The sequence below is a fragment of the Oncorhynchus masou genome, chromosome 10 (assembly GCF_036934945.1).
Source record: "Oncorhynchus masou masou isolate Uvic2021 chromosome 10, UVic_Omas_1.1, whole genome shotgun sequence".
NCBI classification, from domain to species: Eukaryota; Metazoa; Chordata; class Actinopteri; order Salmoniformes; family Salmonidae; genus Oncorhynchus; species Oncorhynchus masou.
In genome coordinates, this window is record NC_088221.1 from 48,200,985 (window position 1) to 48,213,932 (window position 12,948).

Sequence of the window (12,948 nt, forward strand, 5' to 3'; positions counted from 1 at the left end):
AACAGCCTGTCAAACCAAGACAACGCCAGGAGGGAGTTAGGTTCAACAGCCTGTCAAACCAAGACACCGCCAGGAGGGAGTTAGGTTCAACAGCCTGTCAAACCAAGACAACGCCAGGAGGGAGTTAGGTTCAACAGCCTGTCAAACCAAGACACCGCCAGGAGGGAGTTAGGTTCAACAGCCTGTCAAACCAAGACACCGCCAGGAGGGAGTTAGGTTCAACAGCCTGTCAAACCAAGACAACGCCAGGAGGGAGTTAGGTTCAACAGCCTGTCAAACCAAGACACCGCCAGGAGGGAGTTAGGTTCAACAGCCTTTTTTTTATTTGTGTGGTGTGTGTGTGTAAATGTTTGTGTGTGTGTGTGTAAATGTTTGTGTGTGTGTGTGTAAATGTTTGTGTGTGTTAATGTGTGTGTGTAAACGTGTGTGTGTGTGTGTGTGTGTGTGTGTGTGTGTGTGTGTGTGTGTGTGTGTAACTGTTTGTGTGTGTGTGTTAATGTGTGTGTGGTGTGTGTTATTGTGTTGCGTCCGTTGTTAGATGAATGAGACCAAGCAGCAAAGTGTTCATGATTTTTAATACTGAATTCCAACAAAACACAAATCCAAACGTAACGTTCTGCAGGGCTAAAAACAAGATCCCACAACTTAAGGTGGGAAAACGGGCTGCCGAAGTAGCATCCCCAATCTGTGTGTGTGTGTGTGTGTGTGTGTGTGTGTGTGTGTGTGTGTGTGTGTGTGTGTGTGTGTGTGTGTGTGTGTGTGTGTGTGTGTGTGTGTGTGTGTGTGTGTGTGTGTGTGTGTGTGTGTGTGTGTGTGTGTGTGTTAATATTTGTGTGTGTGTGTGTGTGTGTGTGTTAATATTTGTGTGTGTGTGTGTGTGTGTGTGTGTGTGTGTGTGCGTGTGTGTGTGTGTTAGCACAAACACATTGAGAGCATTCTGTCACAACAGTCGTATAACTGTATAATATAGACTGGTCTGCAGCATGAAACATACCTCCATTAGACTCATATAGACCGGAGCAAAACAACCACCAATATGTCCATACTTTCAGGATAATCCTCAGTAACCTTTAACCTTTCCCATAATCAGATGGGACATATAGAGAAGATAGAGGAGTTTTCACATTTCTGCAGGTCGTATCTCTACCGTACAGGTGAGCATCGCGTGACGTCACTGTCCCAGTACCCTTCAGGTAAAGCTACCTAGCGGGCCCGGTAACGGGTTGTTCAGTCCCGGGAGAACACGTATTCGGTGTAGCTGGTCCAGATTTTGTCCTCGTTCGGGTCGCTGCTCGCGTACGCGCACGTGCCCGTGGAGCTGCAAGCCACCATGCGGAACCCGACCTCCGCGAGCCTGTCGAACGCCTGCTCGAGAAAGTTATACTTCAGATAGTACCGGGAGGTGTACCTCTCGGGTGGTTTGTCCGGGTCTCTGCTCTCATTCAGAGTCTCACCGAAAACTTCTTTGGCCAGGGACGTCTTTCCGCAAACCGTTATTCTGGCCACTCGCCTGAACTTGGCGTCCGTTTGAATATCCCTCCCGATGGTGTAGGAGCCCCGGTAACCAATGGTAATATAGCCATGCTTCTGGAACGGGGAGCGAAGGCTCGGAGTCGGGCTGCTCACCGCGGTCGTGGTGATGCTGCTACTACCCAGAGCGCACGCGAGCGAAGCCTCTTCCGGGTCCCCGTGGGCGCACAGCTCGTCCCCGAGAGAGTTATCTTTACTCACTGCCGGTCTGAGGCGCTGTGCGAGCTCGTGCAGCTGGAAGAACTCTGCCTCCTTCTGTAACCGACCCCTCTCCTTAAAGAAGTCCGGTAGAACGATGTCCCTTTCCCGCAGATAATCCAGAATATACCTGAACAGAAATCCATCCCGGTCAAAGAAGTAGCGTCCTTTTCTGTCTTTCGGTAGTTCTGTAGGGCTCTTCTGTACGAACATAGTCCACAGGAGAGAGTTTGGCACGGAGACTAAAGTTGCATGTCGAGTTACATACACTTGCCCTCCAACGTTTAATTCTATTATATCAGAAAAGGACGACGGTTGGTTCTCACTGTGTGCCATCTCTCTCCCCCTGCGCGCCTGGGTGGAACTCCAACGGACTTGGAGAATCCAGGAAACGGAAAAAAATAACAACAGTACAAATGTAACGGTTTTGTTTATATAGCTGGAGTTGTGTGGGAGGAGAGGAGGAGGAGGAGGAGGAGACGGACTGGGGAGGAAGCAGAATACTGCTGAAAAGTTAACTCTTCACTGACAGAGTTTGTGACTTCCCTCAGTCAGTATGGAAGACTTCTCTTTTAGTAGAAGTAAAGCTCTGAAACCACTCAGGCCCAGAGGTGTAAAGTAAATAAGTAAAAATACTTGAAAGTACTACTTACTGTAAGTAGTGGTTTTGGGGTATCTGTACTTTATATATATTTTTTTACAACTTTTACTTTTACTTCACTATATTCCTAAAGAAAATAATGTTATTTTTAGTCCGTACATTTTCCTTGACACCCAAAAGTACTCGTTACATTTTGAATGTTTAGCAGAACAGGACAACTGTCCAATTCACACACTTCTCCAGAGTCATCCCCACCGCCTCTGATCTGACGGACTCACTAAACAACACAAATGCTTCGTTTTTTTAAATGCGTGTTAGAGTGAGTCCCTGGATATCCTTCAAAAAAAGAAAATTCTGCCGTCTGGTTGGCTTCATGTAAAGAAGGTGAAGTGATTTACACTTTTACTTTTGATACTAAAGTATATTTGAAACCAACTACTTTTAGACTTTTACTCAAGTAGTTTTTTAATGGGTGACTTTCACTTTTACGTGAGTCATTTTCTATGAAGGTCTCTTTACTTTTACTCAAGTAGGACAACTGAGTTATTTTTCCATCGCTGGTCAAGACAGGGAGAGACCGACATCTAGTGGGGATTTTTTATTTTTTAACCTTTATTTCACTAGGCAAGTCAGTTAAGAACAAATTCTTATTTTCAATGACGGCCTAGGAACAGTGGGTTAACTGCCTGTTCAGGGGCAGAACGACAGATGTGTACCTCATATTTCCGCACTAATTGTTATTTTGACCAATCATATCAGATCTTTTGCCAATAATTGGGAAAAAGGGTCAGAAATCGGCTGCCTGTATAAACTAAGTGATGGAGACCCTCCAATAGATAGAGACCCTACAAGACAACAGTGTTTCAATAGATAGAGACCCTACAAGACAACAGTGTTTCAATAGATAGAGACCCTACAAGACAACAGTGTTTCAATAGATAGAGACCCTCCAAGACAACAGTGTTTCAATTGATAGAGACCCTACAAGACAACAGTGTTTTAATAGATAGAGGCCCTCCAAGACAACAGTGGTTCAATAGATGGAGACCCTCCAAGACAACAGTGTTTCAATTGATAGAGACCCTACAAGACAACAGTGTTTCAATTGATAGAGACCCTACAAGACAACAGTGTTTCAATAGATAGAGACCCTACAAGACAACAGTGTTTCAATTGATAGAGACCCTACAAGACAACAGTGTTTCAATAGATAGAGACCCTACAATACAACAGTGTTTCAATAGATAGAGGCCCTCCAAGACAACAGAGGTTCTCAATAGATAGAGACCCTACAAGACAACAGTGTTTCAATAGATAGAGACCCTACAAGACAACAGTGTTTCAATAGATAGAGACCCTCCAAGACAACAGTGGTTCAATAGATAGAGACCCTACAGATAATTGAACAAGAGTGACATCTAGTGTAAAATGTAGAAAATTGCAGATCGGACCATGACTTGAGCAATTATCACGTATCACCGATGGAGAGAGAGCAGTAGCGCAGGCTATCTTCAGTGAGAGACTGAACAGACACTCCTAGACAGTCCCGATAGTGGTCCTCTGAGAACATGATCTAAGGACCATTGACTTTAAAGAGCGGCCCCAGATCAGATGTCCCAGGGGGCACCACTGAGATAATAACCCTGGAGTGGAAATAGTCCTCTTGGGATCACTGGACTGTATAGTTCCTCAATGGCTCTAAACAGCTGTTTTATTTATTGACTCTTTAGCTATACATATGCAACACTTGGATTTATGACAGACAGATGGTTCAACCAGCCAGTAGGAGCTGACTATTGGAGAGGAGCAGTCACAGCATTTCAAATGAAATCTGCTATGTTATAGGTAAAATAGAACGGAACAGTATAGAATACAACAGAATAGAATACAACAGCATAGAATACAACAGAATAGAATACAACAGAATAGAATAGAATACAACAGAATAGAATATAATACAACAGAATAGAATACAACAGCATAGAATACAACAGAATAGTATACAACAGAATAGAATAGAATACAACAGAATAGAATACAACAGAATAGAATAGCATACAACAGAATAGAATACAACAGAATAGAATAGAATACAACAGAATAGAATACAACAGAATAGAATAGCATACAACAGAATAGAATACAACAGAATAGAATAGAATACAACAGAATAGAATAGAATACAACAGAATAGAATATAATACAACAGAATAGAATAGAATACAACAGAATAGAATAGAATACAACAGAATAGAATATAATACAACAGAATAGAATAGAATACAACAGAATAGAATAGAATACAACATCATAGAATACAAAATAATAGAATACAACAGAATAGAATAGAATACAACAGAATAGAATATAATACAACAGAATAGAATACAACAAAATATAATAGAATAAAACACAATAGAATAGAATACAACAGAATAGAATATAATACAACAGAATATAATAGAATACAACAGAATAGAATATAATACAACATCATAGAATACAAAATAATAGAATACAACAGGATAGAATACAACAGGATAGAATACAACAGAATAGAATACAACAGGATAGAATACAACAGGATAGAATACAACAGGATAGAATACAACAGGATAGAATAGAATACAACAGAATAGAATACAACAGGATATAATATAATACAAAAGAATAGAATAGAATACAACATAATAGAATACAACAGGATAGAATACAACAGAATATAATAGAATACAACAGAATAGAACAGAATAGAATACAACAGAACAGAACAGAATAGAATACAAAATAATAGAATACTACAACAGGATAGAATACAACAGAATAGAACAGAATAGAATACAACAGAATACAACAGAATAGAATACAACAGAATAGAATAGAATACAACAGAATAGAATATAATACAACAGAATAGAATACAACAGCATAGAATACAACAGAATAGAATACAACAGAATAGAATAGAATACAACAGAATAGAATACAACAGAATAGAAATAGAATACAACAGAATAGAATACAACAGAATAGAATACAACAGAATAGAATAGAATACAATAGAATAGAATAGAATACAGATTAGAATAGAATACAACAGCATAGAATACAACAGAATAGAATAGAAAACAGAATAGAATAATACAACAGAATAGAATATAATACAAAATAGAATAGAATAGAATACAACAGAATAATAGAATATAATACAACAGAATAGAATAGAATACAACGGATAGAATAGAATAGAATACAACAGAATAGAATAGAATACAACAATAATAAATACAACAGAATACAACAGGATAGAATACAACAGAATAGAATACAACAGAATATAATATAATAGAATACAACAGAATAGAATAGAATACAACAGGATAGAATACAAAATAATAGAATACAACAGAATAGAATACAACAGAATAGAATACAATAGAATAGAATACAACAGAATAGAAAACAACAGGATAGAATACAACAGAATAGAATAGAATACAAAGAATAGAATACAACAGGATATATAATAGAATACAAAAGAATAGAATAGAATACAACAGAATAGAATACAACAGGATAGAATACAACAGAATAGAATAGAATACAAGCAGGATATAAACAATAGAATACAACAGAATAGAACAGAATAGAATACAAAATAATAGAATACAACAGGATAGAATACAACAGAATAGAACAGAATAGAATACAACAGAATAGAACAGAATAGAATACAAAATAATAGAATACAACAGAATAGAACAGAATAGAATATAATAGAATACAACAGGATAGAATACAACAGAATGGAATAGAATACAACAGAATAGAATAGAATACAACAGAATAGAATACAATAGAATATAAAATAGAATAGAATACAACAAAATAGAATACAACATAATAGAACAGAATATGAATAGAATACAAAATAATAGAAATACAACAGGATAATAGAATAGAATAGAATAGAATACAACAGAATAGAACAGAATAATAGAATACAACAGAATACAACAGAATAGAAACAGAATAGAATACAACAGAATAGAATACAACAGATTAGAATAGAATAATACTAAATAATAGAATTAAAAAGAATAGAAGAGAATAGGAATAGAATACAACAGAATAGAATACAGCAGAACATAAAACAACAGAATAGAATACAACAGAATAGAATACAACAGAATAGAATAGAATAGAATACAATACAACCGAATAGAATACAACAGAATAGAATAGAACAGAATAGAATACAACAGGATAGAAAACAACAGAATAAACAGATAGGATATAAAAGAACAGAATACAACAGGATATAATACAACAGAATAGAATACAGCAGAATAGAATACAACAGAATAGAATACAACAGATTAGAATAGAATACTAAATAATAGAATACAACAGAATAGAAGAGAATAGGAATAGAATACAACAGGAATAGAATAAGCAGAACAGAAAACAACAGAATAGAATACAACAGGATAGAATACAACAGAATAGAACAGAATAGAATACAATACAACAGGATATAATACAACAGAATAGAACAGAATAGAATAGAATACAACAGGATATAATACAACAGAATAGAACAGAATAGAATACAACAGGATAGAATACAACAGAATAGAACAGAATAGAATAGAATACAACAGGATAGAATACAACAGAATAGAATACAACAGAATAGAATACAACAGAATAGAATACAACAGGATAGAATACAACAGAATAGAATACAACAGAATAGAATACAACAGAATAGAATACAACAGAATAGAACAGAATAGAATACAACAGGATAGAATACAACAGAATAGAATAGAATACAACATGATGGAATACAACAGAATATAACAGTATAGAATAGAATACAACAGGATAGAATACAACATAATAGAACAGAATAGAATAGAATACAACAGAATACAACAGAATAGAATACAGCAGAATAGAATACAACAGAATAGAATACAACAGATTAGAATAGAATACTAAATAATAGAATACAACAGAATAGAAGAGAATATAATAGAATACAACAGAATAGAATACAGCAGAATAGAAAACAACAGAATAGAATACAACAGGATAGAATACAACAGAATAGAACAGAATAGAATAGAATAGAATACAATAGAATAGAACAGAATAGAATAGAATACAACAGGATAGAATACAACAGAATACAACAGGATAGAATACAACAGAATAGAATACAACAGAATAGAATACAACAGAATAGATATAGAATACAACAGAATACAACAAGATATAATACAAACAATAGAATGCAACAGAATAGAATACTTAAATAGGATATAAAACAACAGAATACAACAGGATATAATACAACAGAATAGAATACAACAGGATAGAATACAACAGAATAGAATACAACAGGATATAATACAACAGAATAGAACACAATAGAATAGAATACAACAGGATAGAATACAACAGAATAGAACAGGATAGAATACAACAGAATAGAATACAACAGGATATAATACAACAGAATAGAACAGAATAGAATAGAATACAACAGAATAGAATACAACAGAATAGAACAGAATAGAATAGAATACAACAGGATAGAATACAACAGAATAGAATACAACAGGATATAATACAACAGAATACAACAGAATAGAATACAACAGGATATAAAACAACAGAATACAACAGAATAGAATACAACAGAATAAAACAACAGAATACAACAATAGAATAGAATAAAACAGAATAGAATACAACAGGATATCACAACAGAATAGAACAGAATAGAATAGAATAGAATAGAATACAACAGGATAGAATACAACAGAATAGAATACAACAGGATAGAATAAAAATAGAATAGAATACAAACAGGATAGAATACAACAGAATAGAACAGAATAGAATAGAATACAACAGATATAGAATACAACAGAATAGAACAGATATAAAACAACAGAATACAACAGGATAGAATACAACAGAATAGAATACAACAGGATAGAATACAACAGGATATAAAACAACAGAATACAACAAGATATAATACAACAGGATAGAATGCAACAGGATAGAACACAACAGGATATAAAACAACAGAATACAACAGGATAGAATACAACAGGATAGAAAACAACAGGATAGAATACAACAGGATAGAATACAACAGAATAGAATACAACAGGATAGAATACAACAGAATAGAATACAACAGGATAGAATACAACAGGATAGAATACAACAGGATAGAATACAACAGAATATAATACAACAGGATAGAATACAACAGGATAGAATACAACAGGATATAAAACAACAGAATACAACAGATAGAATAGAATACAACAGAATAAAACAACAGAACAGAATAGAATAGAATACAACAGGATAGAATACAACAGAATAGAATACAATAGAATAGAATACAAACAGAATAGAATATAATACAACAGGATAGAATACAACAGGATAGAATACAACAGGATAGAATACAACAGAATAGAATACAACAGGATAGAATACAACAGGATAGAATACAACAGGATAGAATGCAACAGGATAGAAGACAACAGGATATAAAACAACAGAATACAACAGAATAGAACAGATTAGAGAACGAATAACGATAGAATAACGGTATTTTTATTTAGAGAGAACCTCCATATCTCTGTCCCTCAGTATCTGTTCTAGATTAGACATTCCTGGTTAGACCAATTCTCAAATCATTTCATCACATACAGGGCCTTGTAAAAGTATTCAGACCCCTTGGCTTTTCCCACATTTTGTTACGTTACAGTCTGATTCTAAAACGGATTCAATACCAAACACATCCTCAGCAATCTACCCACAATACCCCATAATGCCCTTCCCTTTACAGGATGACAACGCCCCTGTGGTCAAAAGCGATGTCCATGCAGAAATGGTTTGTCAAGCTCGGTGTGGAAGAACTTGACTGGCCTGCACAAAGCCCTGACCTCAACCCCATCGAACACCTTTGGGATGAATTGGAACGCCGACTGAGAGCCAGGACTAATCGCCCAACATCAGTGCCCGACCTCACTAATGCTCTTGTGGCTGAATGGAAGCAAGTCCCTGCAACAATGTTCCAACATCTAGTGGAAAGAATTCCCAGAAGAGTGGAGGCTGTTATAGCAGCAAAGGGGGACCAACTCCATATTAATGACTTCCCAGAAGAGTGGAGGCTGTTATAGTAGCAAAGGGGGGACCAACTCCATATTAATGCCTTCCCAGGAGAGTGGAGGCTGTTATAGCAGCAAAGGGGGACCAACTCCATATTAATGACTTCCCAGAAGAGTGGAGGCTGTTATAGCAGCAAAGGGGGACCAACTCCATATTAATGACTTCCCGGAAGAGTGGAGGCTGTTATAGCAGCAAAGGGGGGACCAACTCCATATTAATGACTTCCCAGAAGAGTGGAGGCTGTTATAGCAGCAAAGGGGGGTCCAACTCCATATTAATGACTTCCCTGAAGAGTGGAGGCTGTTATAGTAGCAAAGGGGGACCAACTCCATATTAATGCCTTCCCAGGAGAGTGGAGGCTGTTATAGCAGCAAAGGGGGACCAACTCCATATTAATGACTTCCCGGAAGAGTGGAGGCTGTTATAGCAGCAAAGGGGGGACCAACTCCATATTAATGACTTCCCAGAAGAGTGGAGGCTGTTATAGCAGCAAAGGGGGACCAACTCCATATTAATGACTTCCCGGAAGAGTGGAGGCTGTTATAGCAGCAAAGGGGGACCAACTCCATATTAAAGCCTTCCCAGGAGAGTGGAGGCTGTTATAGCAGCAAAGGGGGACCAACTCCATATTAAAGCCTTCCCAGAAGAGTGGAGGCTGTTATAGCAGCAAAGGGGGCGGCAAAGGGGGGACCAACTCCATATTAATGTCCATGATCAGAGGGGGGGTCCAAATCCATATGAATGTCCATGATCAGAGAGAGAGAGAGAGAGATCCCATGCCTCTAGCTCCATTAGCAGAAGGTCACACAGGCACATAGAGGGATACAGGAGGATAATTGGGCACCAGGAGGATGAACACCATGTATGATTTATTTTGCCCAAACAGCACCCTATTCCCTATGTTGAGCACTGCCATGGACACAGGCCCACAGGAATAGGTGCTATTTGGGTTGAACGATAAATTTGTCTCTCTCCTTCTACTCTGCTATTTAAGAGGACAATATAATGGATCTCCTTCTACTCTGCTATTTAAGAGGACAATATAATGGATCTCCTCTACTCTGCTATTTAAGAGGACAATATAATGCATCTCCCTCTACTCTGCTGACTAGGAGGACAATATAATGGATCTCCCTCTACTCTGCTAATTAAGAGGACAATATAATGGACTTCCCCTCTACTTGCTGACTAGAGGACAATATAACGGATCTCTCCATCTACTCTGCTGACTAGAGGACAATATAATGGATCTCCATCTACTTCAATTAAGAGAACAATATAATGGATCTTCCTCTACTCTGCTGACTAGGAGGACAATATAATGGATCTCCTCTGCTGACTAGGAGGACAATATAATGGATCTCCCTCTACTCTGCTGACTAGGAGGACAATATAATGGATCTCCTACTCTTGCTGACTAGGGAGTGACAATATAATGGATCTCCATCTACTCTGCTGACTAGGAGGACAATATAATGGATCTCCTCTACTCTGCTGACTAGAGGACAATATAATGGATCTCCATCTACTCTGCTGACTAGAGGACAATATAATGGATCTCCCTCTACCAAGCTGACGAGGAGGACAATATAATGGATCTCCTACTCTGCTGACTAGGAGGACAAAATAATGGATCTCCATCTACTCTGCTGACTAGGAGGACAATATAATGGATCTCCATCTACTGTGCTAATTGACAATATAATGGACTTCCCTCTACTCTGCTGACTAGGAGGACAATATAATGGATCTCCCTCTACTCTGCTGACTAGGAGGACAATATAATGGATCTCCTCTACTCTGCTGACTAGGAGGACTGATCTCCATCTACTCTGGGACTAGGGAGGACAATATAATGATCTCCATCTACTCTGCTATTTAAGAGGACAATATAATGGATCTCCCCACTCTGCTGACTAGAGGACAATATAATGATCTCCCTCTACTCTGCTATTTAAGAGGACAATATAATGGATCTCCTCTACTCTGCTGACTAGAGGACAATATAATGGATCTCCCTCTACTCTGCTATTTAAGAGGACAATATAATGGATCTCCCTCTTACTCTGCTGACTAGGAGGACAATATAATGGATCTCCTCTACTCTGCTGACTAGGAGGACAATATAATGGATCTCCTCTACTCTGCTAATTAAGAGGACAATATAATGGATCTCCCCTCTACTCTGCTGGGACTAGGAGGACAATATAATGGATCTCCTCTACTCTGCTGACTAGGAGGACAATATAATGGATCTCCCTACTCTGCTGACTAGGAGGACAATATAATGGATCTCCCTCACTTGGCTGACTAGGAGGACAATATAATGGATCTCCTTACTCTGCTGACTAGAGGACAATATAATGGATCTCCTCTACTCTGCTGACTAGGAGGACAATATAATGGATCTCCCTCACTCTGCTAATTAAGAGGACAATATAATGATCTCCATCTACTCTGCTGACTAGAGGACAATATAATGGATCTCCATCTACTCTGCTGACTAGGAGGACAATATAATGGATCTCCCCCTACTCTGCTGACTAGGAGGACAAAATAATTGCCACGCCTGACCTTAGAGAGCCTTTTTATTTCTCTCTTTGGTTAGGTCGGGTTGGGATTTGGGTGACATTCTAGTTTTATGTTATGGTTCCCAATCAGAGGCAGCTGCCTATTATCGTTGTCTCTGATTGGGCAGCTGTCTATCGTTGTCTCTGATTGGGTAGTCTCTGATTGGGTAGCTGCCTATCGTTGTCTCTGATTGGGCAGCTGCCTATTATCGTTGTCTCTGATTGGCTAGCTGCCTATTATCGTTGTCTCTGATTGGGCAGCTGCCTATCGTTGTCTCTGATTGGGCAGCTGCCTATCGTTGTCTCTGATTGGGAATCATACTTAGGCAGTTTTTTCTCCCCAACTTCTGTTGTGGATCTTGTTTTGTTCATTTACTGTAGCCTGCAGAACGTTACGGTCATTTATCTTTGTTAAAGAAAGATGTACGATGTGGTGGGTCCTTCCCTCCCTTCATCTATCAGTCAGACTGTTATGTGACCCAGAGAGGACGCAGGGCTGTATTCGGATGTGACACAAGGCAGAGACTGTGTGTGTGTCTCTCACCAGGCAGGGCCTGTGTGTGTGTCTCACCAGGCAGAGACTGTGTGTGTGTCTCTCACCAGGCAGAGACTGTGTGTGTGTCTCTCACCAGGCAGGGCCTGTCAGTCAGGAAGGCAGAGGAGGTTAGGAGGGTTACTGCTCGGCCTCTACCCCCACTCTATCACAACACACACGCACGCACGCACGCACGCACGCACGCACGCACACACACACACACACACACACACACACACACACACACACACACACACACACACACACACACGCACGCACGCACGCACACACGCACGCACGCACAC

At 38.4% G+C, this 12,948-nt stretch overlaps 1 protein-coding gene and 1 pseudogene across 1 annotated transcript; one reads left to right on the forward strand and one right to left on the reverse strand.

Moving 5' to 3' along the window:
• Positions 1-12,948, forward strand: part of LOC135547713 (protein FAM124A-like) — a 622,546-nt pseudogene that overhangs the window by 179,664 nt on the left and 429,934 nt on the right.
• On the reverse strand, positions 559-2,149 carry LOC135547712 (BTB/POZ domain-containing protein KCTD12-like). Its single transcript, XM_064976953.1, has one exon. It carries the CDS (start codon positions 2,062-2,064, stop codon positions 1,228-1,230), a length of 837 nt encoding a protein of 278 aa, XP_064833025.1. The 5' UTR covers positions 2,065-2,149; the 3' UTR covers positions 559-1,227.

What these genes read in the sequence shown, in the direction of transcription:
- LOC135547712 (XM_064976953.1), bottom strand. Translation starts at nt 2,064, where the DNA reads ATGGCACACAGTGAGAACCAACCGTCGTCCTTTTCTGATATAATAGAA.